Source organism: Pimephales promelas, chromosome 4, assembly GCF_988280905.1.
Source record: "Pimephales promelas chromosome 4, fPimPro1.hap1.1, whole genome shotgun sequence".
Classification (NCBI taxonomy): domain Eukaryota; kingdom Metazoa; phylum Chordata; class Actinopteri; order Cypriniformes; family Leuciscidae; genus Pimephales; species Pimephales promelas.
In genome coordinates this window covers 38,416,230-38,441,578 of record NC_142772.1, presented here as the reverse complement: position 1 = coordinate 38,441,578, position 25,349 = coordinate 38,416,230, and the positions used below count along the sequence as shown (strand labels likewise).

Genomic DNA, 25,349 nt, shown 5'->3' with positions numbered 1-25,349 from the left:
TATAGAGTGCACTCTCAGAAAAAGAAAAGAAAAGAAAAGTGGGACCGAAACCTTTTAAAAGGTACACTTTTGTACTTACCCCTAAAGGGGTGCAAATCAGTACTTTAAAGAAACCTGTCCTAAAGTATAAGTTGTTCTTAAATGTTGCATATTACCTTTTGATATGGAACTACCCCAGTGACAGCTTTTGTACCTTTTTTTTCTGAGAGTGTGTTGTTATGGTCATTCTGTGACTTATTAGGTTGAGATATCTCCATACATTGTCTGTACACATAATCTATTTATTTTACTGTTTAAGGATCAAGGTGCTATTATTAATAATACAGTTTTTTATGGTAACAAACTATTTTGACAAAGATATTGGTCACTAGGTGGCAGACAGATACCACACTATTTGCAGCACAACCTGCTACTGAGAAATAGTGGTGGTTTCAACCTGAAAAAAAATATTTGTTGGTCAGATTATTGTGGTGACATTCATAACAAAGAAGTGTTAAAATGAAAAAGAAAATTGTAGTAATTCATTTTTTCTTTTCTGTCTCCCTCTTTCTCTCTTTCTTTCTCAGATGCTCCAACAACAGATGGCCTAGTAAACCAGTTTAAATTCCTCTCACAGCATTTTCCAAACTGACCTTGGGTTTTCACACATACACACACAAGGTCATGTGTTGGGTTTGTTACAAGATAGAGGGAGGAACATCTTTTCTTCCTCCACCCAGAATACACACACAGAGACGGTTTGCGTGTACATACATGTCCTCTCACAGATCACATACAAATACAAAAACACACATTCTCTCCTCCCACAGTCTGTTTGTTCCTCCTCTCTCTCTCTCTCTCTCACACACACACACTCTGTCCCTGCCTGGTCGATGCTGAGAGTTCCTCCTCTCTGTGTTTGGGGGGGGGGGGGAGGTTGAACACAGGATTCTCACTGCTTTCCTCTCAGTCTGCAATCAGCAACGGACACACACACACACGCACGCACACAGACGCAGCAGCTATGAGCGCGGACGATGTGGTGTGCACAGGATGGCTCATAAAATCCCCTCCGGAGAAGAAGCTAAAGAGATTTGTGAGTGAAAGTCCTGTGTCTGAGTGTGATGTATTCAGCATTAGAAGCGGGTACTGCAGTATAATGATCCACTGTCAGTTCATGTTCTCTGTGTTTTTATAACACAGGATCTCTTTGCTCTGTTTCCCTGTGCTGCATGATTTGATTTGAATTGCATTTTAAGACATAATATGTTCTCAACTATGTGCATCAGTATTGCTTACACTTGTGCTCTCCCTGCTGCTTTCCATCACTGTCAGTGTTTTACTATTTAACTGTGCTGTGCCGAAGGCTCTGCTTGGATGCGTTTTAATTCCTGTTGCCCGTGGACTTTTGATCGTTTGTTATGAGATGCTTTACAGTTTACACATGCTAATTCTCGGCTGTGTTTGTGCAGCATTTGTGTGCCTTCTTGCACGTGGCTTTGCTGCTTTGCATAGCCTCTTCTTGACTGTGTGAAATTCAGTGCTGTGCTTTGTGACAAAGCAGTTTACCTGTGCCACCACAGGCACTTCCATGTGTTACTTTGTCATTAAACGCATCTCAAATATATTCCTGTTTTATCATTCGATATTACAGTTTATTGTAATATATAAGTGACGGCGCAGTCTCGTTGTTATTTGTCTATTGCAGAAATGCAAAGTGCACACTTGTTGTCCTGTACTGTTCCCCTGTGTTTAATCGTCCTTCCTCGTTTCTTCCTCATTCCTCCTCTGTTTATGTGTTTACTGTGGATCAGCACTCATTTAACCCTGTGCTTTCATCTGTCAGACGAGAAGCTACAGCGTCTTTTTTGAGCCTTTAATTGTGTTACTGTGATCTTTTCCTTGTCCCACAATCTAAGTGGAGTGAAACAGGAACCGTTAAAGTAAAACTGGAACAGTTTAAAACTAAAACAGCCTAACTGTTCTCTTTTTACTGTGTAAAATGGTGCTGTGTGTGTGTGTGGACCTCGGTTTTGTTTATAAGTAGGGATGAGTGTAATTGTAATCACTATTAACAGTGTAAAGGGCCGTTCACACCAAGAACTAGCTATAATGATACCTACTGTATAACAATGACTAGCTTAGCATCCACACCAATGGACAAAAGCCTAACGTTTTATTATGAGCATTGGCTCTAGTTCATTAAACCCTTAAGCTCTTTGATATCTGGTGAATTCTGATTGGGGGGAAAATCATTCTGAATGTGATTCCAGTGATATTGTTCCTCTGTGTTGTTGTCAAGGCCTGTTCAAACCAAACACGATAACTATAGCATAACTATGATGGTTTAATAGTCATTCAAGTTCTATGAGAACAGGAAAGTCCACAGAACGGCTATAACGATAACGACACAGGGGGATTAATAATAAGTAATAATAATAATAATAATAACAATAATGCATTTTTAATTGATAATAATGAATAATAATTTAATTTTAATGGATTGATAAGTTTGGAATCAGTTTTAGAACTTTTTTTTAATAGTAGATGAATGATAAAACAATCAGAATCCACACAAGCCCTTAAAGCAGCCGACGACATAACTGCAGTGCACACTTTTAATATAAAGAACATTGTCATCCCTGGGTGTGGACACTAATATAGTTATTGTTATAGTGTGTGAACCAACTGTTTTGTAGTTTACTTAAACATTCATTGTGACATTTTACAAGTACAAAGATTCCATGTCTACATGTACAATAATGAAAAATTGCATGTCAGACAAGACAACATTGGTGTTGCTGTTGCTGTTTTCACTGTTTGACATGTCAACTAGCCATTTTCTGATCTTTTAAGCTTCCTTTGTTTGGCTAAATATAATAGTGAGGTTATATTTCGCTTGTTACGACATGCATTTCACATTTGTAAATCACGCCTTCCAAAAGCAGGTGCACAATAATATTCAAAAGTTGATTTATATGCAGAAGAGCACTGTTTAGTCTAATTACAACCTGATTCGACACACAGAGAGACTCTCAAGATTCTCTGCTTGAAAGTGAAGGTCTCAGTTATTTGGTTGAGAAGAGGAAGGGCAGGGAGGACCTTCAGTCATAAGACGAGTGTTCAAAGTGTCAGCTTGACACCACAAACACGCTCTCTCCCACCCCTCACTCTCTTTCACTCTGTTTCTGTGAAATTTGGGTGTGTTGCAAAACATGGGAAGTGTAGGGTGCCAGGCAGTTGAGAGTGACCCTGCATTCAGAAATGAGCTGTGCTATCAGAGACCAGACAAGCAAAAGTGGCTTGACTGCTATTTTGAGGTGGAACTGGGGGGCTCACGAAGAGTGAGTGAGTGCACATGTGTAAACAAGTGCGCCTTTAGTCTGTTTAGCATGTGTGTATGTAAACAGTTCAAGGCACTACATGAAGAGCAAACAAACACTCTCTTGCTTTCTCTCTCCCACTCACTCTTTCTTTTTCTCTTTCTCGCTCTCTCTGTTTCTCTGGTTTTGTGGCTTGATCAGAGAGTAAAATGTGAGACATTGGGAAGGAGTGTTTGTTGTGTGCTACCAGTGTGATCTTCTTTCTTTCTTTCTTTCTTTCTTTCTTTCTTTCTTTCTTTCTTTCTTTCTTTCTTTCTTTTTTTCTTTTTTTCTTTTTGTTGGTCATTACATTCTGTGAATTGTAAAAAAAACTGTCCATGCAAATATATTTACAGAAAATACTTTTTTAAAGATGAGCAAGGCAACTTATCGGCAATGATTTGCCCACAAATAATATGTCTGTGAACTATTGTCAAGATTTTTGGTTAATACAAAAGGGGGAAACTAAGGGGAAGTGTGTATTTAAGGCGCTTTGACAGGTCTCTATTTCTTTGACATGTTTTTCCATTTTAACCACCTTTGTGTGTAAAAGTAACTTTTTTTTACTTTATTTTATTTTACAAATATTCAGTTGGGCTGGATGATAATTAGATAATTAATATGGAAGAAATGTTTTAACAGGTTATGATGTTATGTTGTAGTTGTTGTGCATTGGCCGCTAAACCCTTACAGAAAGGAAGTTTATTTAAATGTGCTATTAGTATCCTTCTTATAAATTAAAAATAAAAAAGTTTACTTTAAAAGTAAGTAATGTAAGTAATTTAAAATGTAACACACGCATGCATTCTGTGTCTGTCCTTGCGTCCTTCTGAGTTTGTTTTTTGAAGGTAGAGTCATTTTTGAATCGGTTGAATTAATGATTCAATGATTAACTCACCATGGCTTTGTCCGACATCGCCCCCTATACCCTTAAATAGGGCACTATTTGATGAGATGGCCATTTTTAGTGGTTTAGTAAAGTTTAGTAAAGCTCTGTGGCTTTTTGTTGTTGACCTTAGAGAGGAAACAAAACACATTGTTTAACAGTAGTTTAGATTGACATTTACACAACACTTTTCCATCTTAGAGGAACTGCACAAACATGTAAACAAACTCATACAGACTCAATTTACTATTCTCCGCAATGTAAACATACACAAAAAACGCACACATGCAAACGTGAATGTGTTGGTGTTCGCTTGTTGGAGACAAACGTTTGGGCCAATTTCAGACTTCCCTTCTGTAAAGGGTTCTGGGAAAACATAGCTCTAGTTCCTCTGTTTGACTAAAACATGCATGCATAAGGGGAAGAAAATATAGCCATTCCAAAAGAAAGAATAGAGAGAAGGTCTTTGTTTGAGGCAGAGGTAAATCAAGGCCATGCTGTGACCGTGCTGCTCTGAGCATGCCCAGAACTACGTGTGGTCTTGATGACAAATTCTGTAGAAAAACTGTTCAGACACGGGAATGGTAATGTATGTGGTTTAGTGAGATACACACACACACAAACATACACACATTAGTGACTCAATATGGAAGAATTGTTAAAGAAAAGCACATTTTAATTCAGTGTCTGTTGGTTTGTGCTCGTTAACTTCCCATTGTCTGTTTTTTATATACTAAATTGGTATACTTAAAGTCTGCAAATTTGGAACAAATAATGTTGTACTTAAGTCACTTCAGTTATACAGAAACAATACTGAAGTTCAACTAAATATATAAGTGTACCTGATTGTGCTAAAGTGGAACTACTGCATATACTTTAGGTACTTTAAATATCTTGCATATAAAGACTGATATTATAAAGAGATCATACTATCCTTACTAATAGTGATATTAACACACATTTTAAGGCCTAGAAAATGTGCATTATCCAGTAAAGTACTTCAAATAAACATTAATTATATTTATATCAGTAAAGTCTCATGTGATATGTCAGTACTTACGTTAATGGGATGGGTTTGTATACTTATTACTTAGTATGAAATGTTTTTTTTTAATACATTTTGGTAAAAAAAAATCACTAGGGTAGTGAGTGACCCCACTTTTGGAGATTTTTTCAATTAAACGCTTTATTACTGAGATATTGCTTAGGTTTCAGGATAAACCACTTCACCATTTGTCAGCTTTATTTCTTGCATGTCCTATAATATTTTTTAAATAATAAAGACCACGAAAATGGAGATTTGTGCCATGTAAGCAGCATTTCAGCAAAACAGTTCTACATTTACTTTGTGTTCTGTGCAAAATGAATGAGGTGTGATTACTTTTTTTAAGGAGGCATTTGTGGCCACATTCCCCCAAATTTACTGTAAAGTCCATTTCTGGCCTGTCGTGTCAAACATTTTTTATACAAATTAATACCACTTACAGTATAAATGGTGATGCTGTTCCTTTCTGTGTGCTTGTGCAATCTGTGGAATGGATTTAAATATGGGAAAATGGATGTAAGAAAGTACTATATTTATATTGACAGCTGAAAGCATGAACACAATATAGCCATAATAATAATAATGTATATTTGTTTTAATTAGGCGAGATTGCAATTGAACTTGACAGCCAATGATCACTATGTATTTTTGTTTAGTGGAAAAGAGCAGTTTTGACATTTTGTGTTCCACAAGAAAAAAGGGTTTGGAGTGACTTTTGTTTTTTTTTTGAACATGTTAAAAAAGACAACAGCAAAAACTGAATAAAATAAATAAATAGATAAACAATCAAAAACAACAAAAAATAAAATAAAAAAAGATCATCTACAGATGGTCCAAATAACAATCATGTTCAAAGGGGGTAGGAAGAAGTTAGAAAAACTTTTCTTGTCCTATCCCCACTTCACTGATTTATAAACTCTCTAACTTACTTAAGGTTAACTTAATAAAGATTAAAAAAAAGAAAATCGCTGTTCCAGCTCATAAGGATTATTTTTTTTAAACATATATTTCAATTGCAATAGGTTTTTACATAATTTTAAATCATTGTTGCTGCTGTTCCACAGTATATCCCTGGGTTGTGTTGTGCGAATCAGCGGTCTACTAAACATTGATATTCCTCTGTGTTTATTGGAAAAGCTCTTGGATATTTCTAGGTAATTGGTTGTTGTGAGCTCTAAAAACAATTTGAATAATTTTATAATCGAATCAGATCTTTGAACTTTAATATTTTGAGTTTAATGAACAATGGGTTTGTTGGTTCTCTGTATAGTTTTATGTATGATTTGAATAGCCCTTTTTTGTAAGATGAAGATATGTATTTGTTTTATAAGTATTCCCCCATACTTCCACACAATAAGTCATGTATGGGAGTATGAAGGAGCAGTACAACATATTTAGAGAAGCCTGATTCAATAAGTCTTTAGCTTTATTTAATATTGCCAATGACTTGGATATTTTGGTTTTAATAGTTTATGTGAAGTTTCCAGCTTAATTTGTTATCAATAACTAGGAATTTTATCTCAAATACTCGCTCTAGTTCTATACCATTTATCATTAGTTTCTTATCTGTGTCAGCTGATCGGTGCTTGAGTGTGGCTAGATTATTTTCAGACTAGAGCAAATGATCTGTGAGTGTGAAAACTCCCATCAGACCGATCAAATTATGTAATTTTCATTCAATTATATTTAACAGTTCTATCTCCTGGCTGAAAAACTGTGCTAATTAGCAAATCCAGGTGATTGGAACAAAATACCGAGGAGGACTTTAACTTTCTGAACCTGGACTTTACACCTCTGGCTGTAGGTCACTTTGGATTAGAAGTTTGTCTATAAGACCAAAGTAAATGGAGAAGTCTTTTCTGGTCTCTTCTTGCTTTATTTGGCTCTCAGGACTCATGTCAGCACTTAGTCTGGATCTCAGAGAAGAGGAAGAGAGCTTGTCTTGTGACAATATCCACAATGAAATAATCTTGCTGCTCTGTGACATTCTCATACGCATTTGTTTGAAACATATTTGTATATTTCTAAAAACGACCTCAAGGGAGGAAGTCAGGATTTTCCTGATACAAGTAGGAGATTGTAGCTTTTTATTAAAAATTGCTGTGAGAAAACAACTTTAAGAGAAGTAGGCCTGTGAGAAACGTTTTTACCATCAGGGGTTGTGTAACAGCTGATTCTGTGGTAAAATCTTGGTTACTAAAAGAAAACAGCAACTAACTGAACAAAGATGTTTCAACAGAGAACCGAATTATGTCACAGATGGAAGCAAAGTTGCTGATGGATTCATAACATTTTTGTTTTGTTTTGTTTTTTTCGATGGAATAACAATCTCATGAATGGGAATAAGGAGTCATTCCAAATAGACTATATGGCAATGACAGCTTGGGTTTTAGGTGGGTTTTTGATGCCGTATCTGATGGTCAGATTGGCTTTTCATTTGAAGTTCATCTCATTTTCACGAATCATAATTCCTAAATTGTGTAAAGGTATAGACTAAGTATGTCACACCATTTAAACCCATTATAATACAAAGCATGTATGTGTCTGTAAAAAAGTGTTTAAAGTGACGTTAAAATGAAATTAAATATGAAAGTTATCTATAAATGCAAATATATACACACACATGTTATGTTATGGGGACATTCCATAGACATAGTGATTTTTGTTACTTGTTTTTTGACACATTTTTGATGATTGTGTATATCCCTTAACACCAAACCTACCCATCACAGAAAACTTTCTGCATTTTTAGGTCATTTTTATTTATTTTTGATTAAAAAGCTGAGCAATTTCCAAGGCTATTTATTTAGAGCGAGAGGAAGAGCAAGTTAGTATATTTTGTTCAGTGTTGTTTAAATAAGCAGTAGAAATGCAGTGTGTGTGAACCACTGGTGCTCCCTCAGAAAAAAATGCACTGTTCATCTTTTTGGGTGTTATCTTCCCTAATAAGAAAAAGAGAGTAAGAAGGAGAGAGAAACTATGAGTAAACATGTGACAGCATAAAAACTGCTATCCCCTGTCTTTTTCTTTGCTTAGAAATGTTTCTCTGCTGTAGTTTCTGTTACATCATTGAAAATAGGCAACTTCTCTGAAAGATTTACAGATTTCACCTGAGGCAGGTACTGTTTGCACTTGGTAGCACAGGGGAAACTATAATAACACATAATGTACAATAATCAGAAATGATGACCTATCAGAGTAAATGGATCTACCTCACAAGCTAATATTAACCCAATTACCTCATGATGACCAAACCTAATATCTTAATGGAATAACAACTTAAAGCATGTTTTTGCACTGATTACTGTCGTTGGTAAAGCCAGGGGATTTATACTGATTGACTTGGTGTTGATTATTTACTTTTCATAACCATATGTGCAACCAGTTTCTGCTATGAGAGATTAATCTGTCTGTTTCTTGGAAAGTATTTGGAAGTCATCTCTGACTGCAGGCCCTGCCCAGTTTAGACAGAAGTTTATCTGTAAGTTTGTTATTTCATTTATACTATCTTGCCACACTGAAAAAAAAAACAATAAATAACAATAATTTTCTTTGCCAAGTGTTTACATGTCTATTATAAAAAGTAAATTTCACACACATATTTTTAAGTAAATTCCACATATGGAACTCTACTAAACTCTACTTAACTAATTTAAGTTAAAGTATCTAAGAAAATAAGTCATTTTAACTTGGCTAGTAAAAGGTTGAGTAATAGCTATTTAGTTATTCCTTAGCAATTCATTTCACTCAAACAATATAACATTGAATTAAACCACACTTTTAAAGAATATGCTTTACTTAGAAACATCTAATTAATACAATAGATATTGTGTGAGACACCATATCTATATTTCAAAAGCTACATGTGAACCATGGTAGACAATACACAATGACGATAACATTTGATGGATCGTTTTTTTGTGTTTGAATGTGTTATTTTGAGTAGAAAATAAACTCCAAATGTCACAAAATGGCAAGTTACTGATCCTAACAACAAAAGCAATGATAAAACAGTGTAAATACAGCTGGAAAACAGTGAAAAATGATGGGAACACCAGTATCAGAAAAGTTGAGAGTAATTTTACTTAATTTTATAGCGTTGATATTTACGCTTTCAGTTCTACACGCTTGAATTGAGTACTAATATAGAATTTGTAAATTATATTGTTTGTTTGTTTGTTTTTTTCTGTAGTATTTACTTCACCACAAAATCATTTTTTAAGTGAACGGTATACGTTATGATCGGTAAGGGACGACAGTGGTGCAAAGTTTTGCTTTCAAAAAGATTATGAATTAAACTTACCTGATACCAAATGCTACTAAGTTATCAATCTAGATAGATTTCCAAGACCATTATTGGAATGACTGAATGCTTATAATGATTTTTTACAAGTTTATTTTTAATGCACTTTATGGTTTTGGTTTCAGATAGATTTTCAACCAAGACCATTATTGGAATGACTGAATGCTTATAATGATTTTTACAAGTTTATTTTTAATGCACTTACGGTTTTGGTTTCATTTTTAGTTAAAATAAACTAAGCTGTTTTCATTACTGCATGCTATTGCACTATTAAAATGGCTCCTCAGTCGGGTTTTTTTTCACACCAGATACCACATGGTGTGAAAAAAGGACATTGTAATTTGCACAATTAAATATTTTGTTGAATCTACTTCTTGAATTAAATGTATGTTTAGCAATCACTTATCTTTGAAGACAGATAAAATGGCCAATGGTTGCTCTTGGCCAACCAAGAGCAACATGTGTCAAGATATAAATAGGGGCAAATGATAATTTCATGTGAAGACAAGACAAGATCTAAAGATCAAAGGAGATCTTTTAACTTAATTGCAAAGTGTCCAGAAGGACAATGCTAATCTAATTCTCTTCCCCTCTTTCTCACTCTCTGTCCGTCTCTCTCCCAGTCCTGGCGAAAGCGATGGTTTGTATTGCGGAGGGGTCGGATGAGCGGGAATCCTGACGTTTTGGAATATTACCGTAGCAAGAGCTCCCGTAAACCAATCAGAACCATCGACCTGCAGGAGTGTGAGGTCACCATCGAGGCAGAGGTACGGCCCACTAAACGTCAGTACCAAAATCAGCACCTATTTGTGGTCAAGACCACCACGCGCATCTTTTACCTGCTGGCCAAAACAATAGAAGAGATGAACATCTGGGTACAGAACATTGGACAGATATGTACGTTTGGAGGACTGAACAGACATGCAGGTGAGGCGTTTTATTATAAACGTGTAGTTTTTGTTTTTAGGCCTTGGACAGCTTAGTTTCACATGCTCACAGTTACCTTTTTCATGATTCGCAGCTTCTGATAATGTCAGAATTTGTTGACTTTTTGGGTCTTATGACGAACCAATAGGAGCACAGAAAGAGAGGAGAGACATGTTGATACGTTGATATAGCTTGACTCTTTACTGTAATACGTTGCATAAATATCTTATTTGTTTTCCCTTTACATTATCATCAAAATTACCTGAATATTTTACTGAAGAATGAGCAGTTCATGGCCTATTTTGTCTGAGCGCTACTTTCACAATTACTTGCAGAGTGTCCAGTCTGTTATAAATTATAACAAAATACAATTTATTATTAAATTAAATAAATAAATAAAATAATGCTCACCAAGGCTGCATTTGTTTGATCAAAAATACAGTTTAAAACAATAATATTGTGAAGTATTGTTCTATTTTTTTATTTCTATAACGGGAATGCTGATTTTTTTTAGCATCATTACTACAGTTTTCAGTGTTACATGATCCTTCAAAATCATTTTAATATGCTGATTTGCTGCTCAAGAAACATTTCTTATTATTATCGATGTTGAAAATAGTTGTGCTGCTCAATATTTTTGTGGAAACCGTAATACATTTTATTATATATATATTTGGACCAGTTGAATGCATCTTTGCTAAATAAAAGTAACAAATTCTTTTAAAAAAATCTTACGGAGCTCAAACTTCTGAAAAGTAATGTAAATATGCACTACATGAATTAGAATAAATAAATAAAAATCATTTGTACATCAAGAAGTGACAGGTGATGAAACAATATCAGGTGAGGCATAAACAAAGAGCTATACGTGAAAAATATATCATCAATATATCAAGGTCCAGAGAAGAAAACCACCTCAAAATTAAAATTCTAGTAAAAAATATATTGCAGTATGCAGTAAACACACCGGTAATAAATACATTCTGTATGTGCGTGGGTTTATGAGAAAGGAAAGTGCTGTAGATGAGATGAAACAGGAAAAACCCTTGTACGTAAAAAGCCTCCTAAAAACAACCCTTCCATCACATCAAATCCCTCCATTAACCTAAAGATTCATAATCCTCTGACTTCAGTTTTGAAAAGAATAAACTTAGGCTGGGAAATAATTAGCCATGTTTCCTCCAGAGAGAGATGCTGAGACTGAGAGATGCGGACAGAATCCGTGAGAGAAGGACGCTGTAAAATAGGCGAGGTCTTATTTTAATATTCTGTTCCATTCCTCCATCTTTCTTCCTCTCTTCCGAATAGTCTGCAGAGCAACAGCTGCGTCACCGAGGAACGTTAAGACACACACACGTCTGTCATAATGTAGACAGCTCACAAGTATGTGGCATCTCATATCTTTAACTAATAATAGCAAACAGCTAGCATCATGATCTGCGTCCACAGCACATATGACTGCTATTATGGCGAGAAAATGTGTTTTTATTAAAGCTGGCACAATAATTAGCCTAAGACGGAGGGGGAATGTTAGCAGTTAGCATATAGGCTACCAAACGCAGAGAGTGAGAGAAACCTCAAGTTACACATTACTTGGAAAAATACAAAAAGATGAGTAATGCAGTACCCAAGAAGTTTTCAGACACACACGCACTTGGTTACTGTTTAACACACAACACACTGGATGGATGGACACGCCTCTAAACTGGTAAAGGCTGATTGTGAAAGATAGTATACAGAACAACATGCACGTCCATGCCCTTTTCTCCACACACACGCACAGATGAAAAAGGCTTAATTCGTTTTATTCTTTGCGTTGCTTACGTCTCTGATGACTATCAGACATATTGTTGAATCAGCGAGTGTAGTTTCGGAGTCTCAGTCGCTGCTTAGTCGCTAACCTCATTACAAACCCCAGCAGGACTCCAGCCATGAACTGGAACTCAGCTTTTTATTTACAAGCAGACTCTTTTACAGTGACACAGACAGACAAGAACAGTTTAGAGATTGCAGTCACACCTGGAGGGCCACGGTTTCAGATCCTGCTTCAGGCCATGTGTCAAGACACTCACTGGGGTCCTGTTAAACCAAGGCTTATTTGAACTTCTGTAAACTTAAATGTTGATCTCTGGCAGAGCCACAAGTTACAGTACATGGTTTTGTCTCTTCTCTCACTCTGAACTGTCACCATGCTTACTGTTTGTTTACTGTCTCTGTCTCGATAACAACTTCTCACTGTATCTCCACTGTCCCTCTGACCCATCATGAGTGTCTCCTCTGTCCGTATGACCATCACCTTGACGACCGCTCATTGAGTCTCCACTGTGCCTCTGACTCATCACCATGACAACCGCTCATTGTCTCCACTGTCCTTATGACCATCACCATGACAACTCCTCACAGTATCTCTACTCTCATTCTAAACCGTAACCATGACAACTGCTCATTGTGTCTCCACTGTGCCTCCCATCATCAACCACTCACTGTATTGCTACTCCCACTTTGACCTGTCACCATGATGACCGCTCATTTTATCTGTACTGTCCCACTGACCCATCACCATGACAACTGCTCATAGCTTTTATATGACGATTAATTATGATGAACAAGACACCCAAAGTACTTGTGTGATCGCACTGTCAGAGAGACAGTTTGGGGATATTCACAATTAATTTATACACATAAAAATATGATATCAGAGTTTTAAAACCTGAGTGCAGAATTCGGCACAGCCATTGCTCACCATTGCTAGAGTTTTTTGAAACGAGAAGAAAGACATCAAATCAAGTCGGACCACACTCTGACACAATTCTAACTGGCATGCATCTTGCGGTGATCACTAGCAATCGTTTCTGGGCAGATTTTACTAATCTCAAACAAGCATCTTTTGGCAGTTTACTTTTTTCGACTCTCTGATTGGTGGAATTTTCTGTACAGCATTATGGGTAATGTAGTTTTTCCCATGAATTCTGATGTTAAACACGATTTTTTGTGTTGACAAACGATGAATAATGGGGGCTAACAGCTTCAACAGAAGCAAATACTATCCAACATTTCCCTATGGCGAAAATGAAGTGAGTTTTTACTTAAGGAAACCCGGCTTTTGCTCTTTATTTCTATTCTCACTCTGACCCCATCACCATGACTACTGCTTATTGTATCTCTACTGTCCCTTTGACCCGATCACCATGACAGCTGCTCACAACAGCTCTGTTCTCCTGAATCCATTTACCACAGCAACCTAGGTCTGCAGGTGTAAAGCAGCTCTACATAATAATTAAAGGCATCTCAATGCAACTGTATAAAAGAAGCTGCTCAAAAATGTTACACTTACTGTAAAAAAAAAAACTTGTTACGGGTTTATACATTTGAGTAAGATCTGCTAGATAGTAAATATAAGAGAACAAAAATGAATACAACCACATGCCTTGTGTTCCTCAGATTTCTCATTTGAGTCATTGTCAGTTATTCAAGTGTTGGATACCCAATAGTAGGCTCTGCCAAAGACGCAATGTTTATGTGAGCCCACACAATCCCCCTCAGATTAGCACGCTAGCTGCAACGTGATCAAAATGCCGGTTATCTACAACTGTTTACCCACAGCATTACTCACAATGACTTTCAAGCACCAGCAGGTTGAGTGTGATATCAGACGTTCAAACAGTGAGTCATCACTGGACAGCTCTTATTATGGACAATTAAAATGATTTGGATAATTTGAAACTGCCTATTTAATTAACCTGATCAACTATAATTCCCAAAATGAGAGATGTGTCACTCAGATTCTCACAGCACACACAGATATGAGCATGATGGAAGGCAAGCGGCACAAAACTTTCCACAATGACCTTTATCTAGTTTGAACTCAGTTCCACCTTCCAAAATCGTTTTTTGCTTACTATTAAGAAGAAAAACGATTACACCCCCCAAAAAAAACGACCGTGAACATTGTCATGTGTTTTCAGCGCGTGTAACAGGCTCACGTGTTTATATGGGGTTTAGAAATGTCTGGCCACTACTAATGCACTGTTGAGTCTAAACAGGAAGAGAAAGAGAAAGAGTGTGTGTGTGTGTGTGTTGTGGTGTGTGGGGGGCTGGAAGGGGTGATTTGGTCTGCCACCTTCTGGTAATTAAAAGCAAATGTACTTCAGAAATGAAATGTGTTAAATGTGTGTCATTTTTGGACATCCATAGTAAATTAATGTATCAAAGCTAATCTATTAATTTTTTATTTTTTTTTTGCTCTTTCTCTTTGACAGAATCAATGGACAGTCTAAATCGCACTCCCTCTTCCCAGCAGCCATCTCCAGCACTTTCTCCTCATGTTTCTCTTGTGGCCAATCAGGAAACAGTTACCATCGACAGCCAGACTGTCCTAAACAGGCCTAGCGAATCAGAGATCAGCCCTCCACTCGACTACCTCTTCCTCTCTCAGTGCGAAACCGGGACAAAGAGCATCGTCAGGCAAGGCCCACCTCACTTCTTATGATCACACATTGCAAAAATAATAATTACATGCTAATCGCAATACAGAATTGAGATTCATTCCATGTAGCGCCTGGCTATTTATAGTCTTTTTCTCTAATCAGATTTAATAAAGGTGACTGAGAGAATAAATGAGAAAAGAAAATCTCTCACGCTTTTCGCATCTGTGAAATCTTTTGATCTTGGTCACTGCAGCAGAACACACTGTGATTAGATTCAAATAAAATCTTCAGGGACCTGCATGCAAAGTAGGGACTTAATGGTTTTATAAGAACGCATAATGATTTTTGTAATGCTGTTTTGTTTTGAATACTGAGGCGTCATTATGGGGGGGGGGGGTTAGCTGATTAATTAAATAACTACAGGTTTCTCTGAGCTACATTACCGTTAAAAAGTTTGGGGTCGGTACATTTTTTAAAAAGTTTCTTGAAAGATATCTTCTATATGCTCACACTTGATTACAAATACAGGAGAATTCCATTCAATCACTCAAGCTTTATTAAGTAAGGTAGTTGTGGTTATATTTAGGTATGAGGTAGGGTTAAGAGATCTAGAATATGGTCAATTCAGTTTATTTATATAGCCCTTTTTTACAATACATATCATGTTAAAGCAGATTTACAGATAATGCACGTGTTTACAGTACAATTTAGAGTGATATACTATCAGAGGCAACTGTGTCCAAGTTGTAGATTTTAGAAAAGTACATATAGACCATTTCACAAGATGTAAACAACACTGGTCCAGAAACACTTCCTGTTTCAGTTTGTAACTGTTTTCTTTATTTCACATGTAAAGAAAACATCTTAAAGATGTTTGTTTAACTTTTTGATTCAGTTTTAAATGTTCTGTTGGTTGTATTTTATCCCAGCTTTTATGTAGTGTTAAAAAACAGGAAGTGCTTCTGGACCAGTGTTGTTTACATCTTGTGAAATGGTCTATACAAATCACGCAATTAGCTAACAATGTATTAAAGGCAGAAAACAATGAGCTCATTGAAGTAATGAATACAAATACATGCTGTTAACAAATGATTAGGATACATACAAAATTCTTCATAAGAGGCTGGATACAAACTGGAGGTCTGACATGCTATCTAGTTGCCTCAGGAAGGGCATCCCGAGATAAAAACAGAAAAGCAAATGTAAAATAACTAGCGTAGCTGCTGTTCGTAACTTTAAGCATATAATATGTGGATTTGATGGAGCATTTCGAGGAAAGTAATTTAACGTTTTCTTATAATATTACTAAGTGGCAGCATATACAGTATATTGAAAAAAAGCAGAGGGCCTAACACAGATCCTTGAGGCACTCCATAATTTACTGATGTTATTTTAAAAAATGTTTCCTGTTTAAATAGACATGGTTAATTATATGTGTAAATACTAATATGCTTATAACATGAATGTGAATAAGCAACTACTTAATAGTGAATATGTGTTCCCTAATCTAAAGCGTTTAATTTCTTAAACAACTACAAAAAAAAAAAAAAAAACCGCCAAACTTGAACTGTACAGTATGTTCCAGGAAATTTGCTTTCAAAGTTTTTAGTTAAAATTATACATTTCTATTATGTCATATACAGCTGAATTATGCACAATAAGACCAGGGAAGTCCAAAAATAATAAAAATTGGGTAAATTTGTATTTCATGCTTACCTTATTAAGACAACTTTTCTAATGTGAACCAGATGTGAGTGACTCCAACACTTAAAGGGATACTCCACCCAAAAATGAAAATTCTGTCATCATTTACTCACCCTCAAGTTGTTGCAAACCTGTTTGAGTTTCTATCTTCTGCTGAACACACAGGAAGATATTTTGAAGAACGGTTGGAACCAAACAGTTGTTTGCCACCATTGACTCATAGCAGAAAAAAAAGATACTATGGAAGTCAATGGTGCCAAAGTTCCAATCGTTCTTCAAAATATCTTCCTTTGTGTTTAGTAGAAGAAGGAAACTCATACAGGTTTGCAACAACTTGAGGGTGAGTAAATGATGACAGACTTTTCATTTTTGGGTGGAGTATCCCTTTAAGCAAATGATGACTTTTTAAACTTGTGGCTTGTCTATTTCAATTTTTGTGTGTGTTGTCTTCCTAAGGCTTTACATGTAAAAGAGAATTTGGAATATGCAAATGTATGATGTCTAAATGAGCACTGATTCATCATCAGAGAAAGCATGTTTAAAAAAATAGTTTCATTATGACACAACAAACCATACATTTTCCATATGCTTTCTCTGAAGAAAGTTTTTTTTTCCATTGAAGAGTTTCGTCAACAGTTATTATTTTGAATAACATTTAGTTGAATAAACTAAAATTGTTTGCTTATTTCTTATGCATTTACAGTATGTGTGTTTGTCCTTCCCTATAGGTGTGACAGCTTCTCTAACTCCGAACGCTCCTTTGAGCAGAGCTCGTCCGAGTACACAGAGGATTTGTTTAGCCCCACCCCTCGCATTGACTCCTCCCCCTCCCCTTTCCTTTTGGCCGGGGTGTCCGAACCCCCGTTCAGCGCTCCCTGTGGTCCGCTCTCTCTCTCCTCCTCACTTTCGTCCTGCCTCTCATCTCCCATCTCTCTACGCCGTCCACCAGACATTTTCAGATTTGATCGACCCTTCAGCGTGACATCCGACCCACAAACACCTCCTCCCCTCCCACCCAAACCTACACACCTGTCCGATCACCACAGTAACGAAGATACCGGCCGTAATCAGACGCAACCTGCTCTTCTCCCTCGCAGGACGTCACTTTCAGAAATAGACCACTTTAGGAGAGGTAAACACCTCACCGGCATTTTTCTTATTAAAACATTTCCAAAAAAGTATTATATATTTTATTATTATAATGTCTTTTTTCCAGTAGACTTAAACAGTGCTGGGAGAAACTGGAACAAACGTCTAAGCCTCAACCTGGTAAAGAAATATTCAAATATGAAGTAGTCAAATGAGCCTGGAGAAAGTTAAACATACACAGTAAATAAGCAACAATTTGAATATTCACTGTCATAAACCATATGTATCATAGTGTGTCTCTCTCTGTACCTCGGCTATTTCTAGCCGATATTTCTGAATACCACAGTTACTGAAAACCACTGTGAGGATTCATATGTGCCCATGGCCTCCCCACCAATCAGCTGCTCTAATGTCACTTCAGACGGCTACATACCCATGAGTCCCTCCAGCCTGCCTGTCTCCCTACTGACCAACTGCAAAACAGAGCTGCCGTCGCCTTCCAATCCCGACTTTGAGCCTCCTCCAGTCGACCGCAACCTTAAACCAAAAAGACGGGGTAAATGTAGTAAAAGTTCATTCACAATCAAAGTAATGGTATTAAAAAAAAACATTAAAAGTTGTATTAGTTGAATTAGTATTCCATATCGTGACTTGTAGTCTGGCTATGTAAGATACATATATTCCTAACACGTACACATAAGATACATATATTCCTCATTAAACTCACACACCTACCACATGCTAAAAACAAATTGTACCAATGACTAATATCTAGTTAAAAACAGGATGTGATGTCATAGTTTTAGGAACTTGATTCCTTGTTCTATTTAAAGTTACAAGAGTGCACAAGTACACTCTTAAAAACTAACGGTTCCAAAAGGAAGTTTTCTCATAAATGTCATAGAGTAACCATTTTGGGTTCCCTCAAAAACCCTTCAGTTCTTAAAGAACCAATTTTTCCACTATAAAGAACCTTTAGTGCAATGGAAAGCTCTTCATATTCTTCACGGAACCAATGCCAATAAAGAACCTTTCATTTTTAAGAATGTATTATTACGGAGCCCCCAAAGGAACATGTTGAAAGAAAAAAATATGAGTTGGGAGGTAAAATAATTTGTCATTGCTTCTGCGTTCCCCCAAGAAACTTTCCGTTCACTCGTAAAATGTTTTGCGTTCCCCCGAAAAACTTTCCGTTCACTCGGAAAATGTTTTGCGTTCTCCCGGGAAACTTTCTATTCACTCGTAAAATGTTTTGCGTTCCCCCAGAAAACTTTCCGTTCACTCGTAAAATGTTTTGCGTTACCCAGGAAACTTTCTGTTCACTCGTAAATGTTTTGCATTCTCCCGGGAAACTTTCGTTTCACTCGTAAATGTTTTGCATTCTCCCGGGAAACTTTCGGTTCACTCGTAAAATGTTTTGCGTTCCCCCAGCAAACTTTCCGTTCACTCTTAAAATGTTTTTTCGTTACCCAGGAAACTTTCTGTTCACTCGTAAATGTTTTGCATTCTCCCGGGAAACTTTCCGTTCACTTGTAAAATGTTTTGCGTTCTCCCGGGAAACTTTCCGTTCACTCGTAAATGTTTTGCGTTCTCCCGGGAAACTTTCCGTTCACTCGTAAAATGTTTCGCGTTCTCCCGGGAAACTTTCCGTTCACTCGTAAATGTTTTGCGTTCTCCCGGGAAACTTTCTGTTCACGCATAAAATGTTTCGCGTTCTCCCGGGAAACTTTCCATTCACTCTTAAACTGTTTTGCGTTCTCCCGGGAAACTTTCCGTTCACTCGTAAAATGTTTTGTCTTTTCCCGGGAAACTTTTCCGAACACAAACATTTCGCGAACGCATGCAAAAGCATTGACAAATAATTTACCTTCCATCTAATTTGTTTCTTCAATGTGTACTTTTAGGGGGTCAGTATATTTTACAAAATAAGTGATGTGTATAGTGTGTTGTGTTAGCTGTAACTGCTGCCATGAAGCAATTTCATTCATTGGAATATCACGATTTCAGTTAAATACGTCAGAAAAAAATAGAGAAATGGAGATGTTCTCATGTGAGGGGAGGTACAGAAGAGTGACGCATGTTGAAAATGAATATGAGGAAGATGAGATGAGGCAGAGGCTCATGATCTGTGTATCACACAAACCACATTTCTATTTCAAGCTCTAAATTCAAGAGTTGTTTTACTAATGTAAATTGAAATTGAAATATCAAATTCTCAATTTTGGCAAATACTTTGTGGAAACTTTTCAGTAATTAAGGTTACCCTGATTTTCATTGTCATATAAATGTGCTAATTTAAAATCGGCAGAATCTGCCTTCCATACAAAGCCATAGCCGAATTAATGTGCAGTCACAAAAAAAGTTTCAATGTCAATTGACATGGACCACTCACGCAGAAGTCACTTACAAACCAAACAGCTTTCTGTTGGAACTCAGTATGGAAGACTTTTGCATAATTCCCGGTTACTTGATTCCTATTTCCTATTTAAAATTACAGAATTTCGCCCACAAGAAGCGATTGAATTCAGTCAAGAAGTGATTTTACAACTGTGAGTGGCTTGGAGATGGCTCACGATTAAAAGTGTGGTCACATTTACTGTTGTTCAGTGATTTAATTTTTTTATAGGGGGTCATTTTAAATTGGAATCCACAGAATTGGGAATTTTGGCAAAGACTTCCATAGTAGGTTCAAGTTAGTCATGCAAATTCGTCACATTGACCAACAGAAAGCTGTCTGCCATGAAAGTTGCTTCTGCGTGAGAGGTGCTTCAGACAAGTTTGTGATGTTTATGAGTAACACACTTATGTTAATGTTAGTATTTGTTAAAAGAATTTCAATTATGTCACAATATTGAATATATATAATAGTGTGCACTGAGCAACGGACTGGTATTTTTGTATGTCATTGAATCGCTGCATGCTTTCTTCTCTAAGAAAGTCTTTGTGACGAATTTAAAATGACTTTTAAACTGAGAATGTAGGTTTGCCAAGACAAAAGCACAAGAGAGGAAGTGCATGATACTGTCAGAGATGCAGATCAGGAACCACAGACAGCATTGTGTCTTGAGTGGAGGCACAGGGCTCCTATAGGTCATGCACCTTCACACAAAGGAAATGCCTCATTAAACTCAGTGAACGTGTGTTTGTGTGTGTTGTGTGTGGATGACAGAAAAAGATGAGGAGTGTTTGAGCGTTTTGCATTGTGTTTGGTTTCACAGTTCGACCGCCACCTTTAGACCTGTCCACCATTTCTGAATGTCCCTTCCACGTCCCCCTCACACGCACCATGACAGAACCCAGGTGAGATTTGCTCAACACTGAATTATGACAAACTCTCATTTACAGATCAAAAGGACCTAGAACCCTCTGTGTCATTCTCTTCAGTATTTCTGTGTGTGTGCTAAATGTTAAACAAAGATATTGCGTTTGTCTTCCTCATGTCACCTGATCTCTATTTCCTGCATCTGCACAAGCATTTTCTCATTTACATGTTTGTGACACACTGATGTTTATGTAAGATATTGTTTTGTGTTTGTGTGTTTTGTCTCTAGCACCTCACTTCAGTGTGTTCCCTTGGACAGGCGGCCGGGATGGGGCTTAAACGGCTCTGAACAGGAAGGGAGCATCACGCCAACGGTAACGTGACTTCCAGTTTAAGCCATCCTTTCTCCTTAAAATTAGAAAGTGCAAGAGGGCAACAGAGGGAGAAAAACAAAAACAAAAGAATGATAAAAAGGCAAGAAAACAACAGTAAATCTCTGTAAATTAGGATTTTTTAGCATAGCGTGCATAGAAAAACTCAGCAGATAGTTAAGAAATGCAAACCATTAAATTATGTACATAATCATAATTTAAGAATAAGCATAAACATGTACAATATAAAAAAATATGCATAATGTATATACACTGTTATATGCAGTATACAACTTTGTCACTTTATACATAAATTCCATATATGTGTGTGTGTGTGTGTGTGTGTATGGTAAACACTCACCTAAAGGATTATTAGGAACACCATAGGCTACTAATACTGTGTTTGACCTCCTTTCACCTTCAGAACTGCCTTAATTCTACGTGGCATTGATTCAACAAGGTGCTGAAAGCATTATTTAGAAATGTTGGCCCATATTGACGGGATAGATTTGTGCGATGCACATCCAGGGCACGAAGTTCCCTTTCCACCACATCCCAAAGATGCTCTATTGAGTTGAGATCTGGTGACTCTGGGGGCCATTTTAGTACAGTGAACTCACTGTCATGTTCAAGAAACCAATTTGAAATGATTTGAGCGTTGTGGCATGGTGCATTATCCTGCTGGAAGTAGCCATCAGAGGATGGGCACATGGTGGCCAAAAAGGGATGGACATGCTCAGGTAGGCCGTGTCATTTAAGCAATGCCCATTTGGCAGTGTGGCACTAAGGGGCCTAAAGTGTGAACAGAAATCGAGACTCATCAGGCCAGGCAACATTTTTCCAGTCTTCAACTGTCCAATTTTGGGTAGCTCTTGCAAATTGTAGCCTCTTTTTCTTATTTATAGTGGAGATGAGTGGTACCCGGTGGGGTCTTCTGCTGTTGTAGCCCATCCGCCTCAAGGTTGTGCGTGTTGTGGCTTCACAAATGCTTTGCTGCATACCTCGGTTGTAATGAGTGGTCATTTCAGTCAAAGTTGTTCTTTTTTGTTCAAAGTTGTCACCAACAGCCATGCTCAAAATTGCTTAAATCACCTTTCCCATTCTGACATTCAGTTTGTTCAGGAGATTGTCTTGACCAGGACCACACCCCTAAATGCAGTGAAGCAACTGCCATGTGATTGGTTGATTAGATAATTGCTTTAATGAGAAATTGAACAGGTGTTCATAATAATCCTTTAGGTGAGTGTATATTCACACACACACACACACACACACACCCACACCCACCCACCATTCTAAAGTTTAGGGTAGTAAGACATTAAAATTACATTAACATTTATTTATTAATACTTTTATTTAGCAAGGTTGTATTAAATTAATCAAAAGTGAGAATAAAGACATTAATGTTACAAAAAAATCTATTTTAACTCTTAAATTCTATTTTAACTCGTGTAATGTACTTTCTATTCATCAGCAAAACAAACATCAAAACTAAAATAAATGTTGTCTTTTTATTTACCAAACCTTAGAAAAAATCTTGCAATATCTACAAAAAGCAGCACAGTAATAACAGCAATAATAATAATAATAATAATAATAATAAATGTTTCTTAAGCAAATCATCATTAGAATGATTTCTGAAGGATCATGTGACACTAAAGACTGGAGTAATGATGCTGACATTTTTTTGCCATCACAGGAATAAATTACGCTGTATCAAAATAGAAAAAAATATTTGAAATGGTAGTAATTTTACAATATAAATGCAGCCTTGGTGATAGTTTTGAACACTATATATATATATTATTGTTTTGTATTGTTATTATATATTGTGGGTTTATTTGTTTTTCCTTTGATTTGGACTCTCGGCAGATGCTGTTCACAGCGTGTGATTCTGCCCCCTGGATGAGGCCTTCTCAGCTGGATTACTTGTCACTTGACTTCAACTCTGCCTCCCCCTCACCAGTCCAGAAGGTCAGTGGTGGCCATGAGGTGAAAAAAAAAAGAACGTTTCAGAAATAAATCGCTTATAAGCATCTGAAGCATTCTCTACAAACACATATTTAGTGAGTGTGCATGGGGTTTTAGTGGGCACTGCTATCTGTTGTAGTAATCTTTTCTGTGGCTTTTTTAAACTGAATCTTCAGGCAACGATTACAGTGACTCACCATTTCCTGTCCCAGTGACAGTTGCTTTTTCACCACTCGGCTCTAAACACGACATGGCATACATCTGCCTGCAGGATTGATACAGTTCCACCGTGCTGGTTAGCCTACTGTTTTGAAGGTTTGCTCAAATCACGTTATTGATGTTTTCAGAAACCACTGCTGGCAGACGACTACAGGGTGGATTACGTGCAGGTAGACGAGAAGAAGACACAGGCTTTACAAAGCACCAAGATGGAGTGGAAGGATGTCCGTCAGTCAAAAGCCTAAAGCCTTCCGAAGGGGGAGGAAATAGTCCATTTAAATTATTACTTGGTTCAAAACTTGACTTGTTTTCATCAATACAATTTCAGGTACATGTTGAGTTTTTTACACTGCTGTGAAAGGAGCCAGTACAGAGCTGGATAGGAAACCTTCAGAAATAAAATGGCAGAATATTTAGAAAATTATTCCAGAATAAAAGACCCACGATTCAAGAATAAAGCTGTTTACTTTGTAGTCCTTAAACCAGGAAGTGAATTAGCATTTTAGATTGGGTTTCCTCTGCATTTTATATGGGTTTTTAGAACAGTCTAAGTCTCTTATGCGCATTAAATGCTGCAAAATACAGTAAAAACATGTATATTGTAAAATATTTTAAAATATGATTTATTCCTGTGGTGGCAAAGCAGAATTTTCAGCAGCATTATTCCAATCTAAAGTGTCACATGATCCTTCAGAAATCATTTTAATATGCTGACTTGCTGCTCAAGAAACATTTATTATTATTTTCAATGCTGAAAATGATTATTTTTGTGAAAGCTTTTTTCAGGATTCTTTGATGAAAAGAAAGTTCTGTCACTTTAGAGGAAGTTAATGCATCCTTGCTGATTAAGTTCTTTAAAATAACATAGAAACTTCTAACCACAGACCTTAATTTATTTAACTGACTGAACAGCTCTTTTGAAATTTGTTTCTAAATCTAAATGGATTACGAAATGCTAACAGCTTGAATCTTATCTGAAAACATTGGTGACCAAAGCCTTAAGCTGAATTTACAGAAGTACAGACTTACTTCAGTAATTCTACAGAATATGAAGTTGTTTACCAATTAACACACACTCTGAGAATTTGCTTATCTTAAAGTACAGAGTGACTTTTTGCACTCCCTGGGACATTTACTTTGGAATAATTCCACAAATATACACACTGTTCGTTTTACATCACTGATGTATAAGGCTCAGATGTTACATTGCCTATCTGTGAATTCTGAAAAAATGTTTTCATAGGTGTCATGAAGTCTTTAAGTGGATGTTCTGAATGTTTATGATGCGTACAATCACTTAAGCGTGTCACAGAAAAAGATGATGCCAATAAATGTGTCTCTTGCACTGATTTAAAAACACCCTTGAGACCATGTTTAACATGGACATGTGTGAGTGTCGGACCACTGTAAACCACTGAAACCACACACTGTGATTGGACGCTGAAACAAATCAATGAAGGATGTGAATGTTTTGTAGAAGTGAAATCTGCCTTTTTTTTTTTTTTTTTTTTTTTAAGATTGAATGTTGAGTGAATACTGAATGTTAAATATGTTAGACTACTGTCAAATTATTGACCTAACAGGGTTACGAAGGTCTGTCGACATTTATCAGAATGTATTTTTCCCATCAACCTGGTCCGGTTCACGATTATGAGGCATTACGAATGTATTTCTGTCTTGGGTTGTAGAATTTTAGTGCCATGTCATGCTGTGCTTATGACGCGGTTTTTGTTTTATGGTGTCAGATTTTACCTTTTGCTGTACTGAAAAAGAGCACAAAAATCTCATGGGGAAACTATCACTG

General features: G+C 36.7%; 1 protein-coding gene across 2 annotated transcripts; it reads left to right on the top strand.

Annotated features, from left to right (window-relative positions):
* Positions 1-888: 888 nt before the first annotated feature.
* gab3 (GRB2 associated binding protein 3) lies at positions 889-25,301 on the top strand. 2 transcript variants are annotated; one of them, XM_039658544.2, is made up of 10 exons: positions 889-1,075; positions 10,199-10,502; positions 14,762-14,966; positions 17,362-17,765; positions 17,853-17,902; positions 18,047-18,278; positions 20,941-21,022; positions 21,274-21,358; positions 23,228-23,329; positions 23,674-25,301. In XM_039658544.2, the coding sequence occupies exons 1-10, from the start codon at positions 1,004-1,006 to the stop codon at positions 23,788-23,790; spliced, it is 1,653 nt and encodes a 550-aa protein (XP_039514478.2). In that variant the 5' UTR covers positions 889-1,003; the 3' UTR covers positions 23,791-25,301. The 2 variants fall into 2 exon arrangements, with proteins under 2 accessions (XP_039514478.2, XP_039514477.2); XM_039658543.2 differs by having other exon boundaries at positions 989-1,075; positions 17,850-17,902.
* Positions 25,302-25,349: the final 48 nt, after the last annotated feature.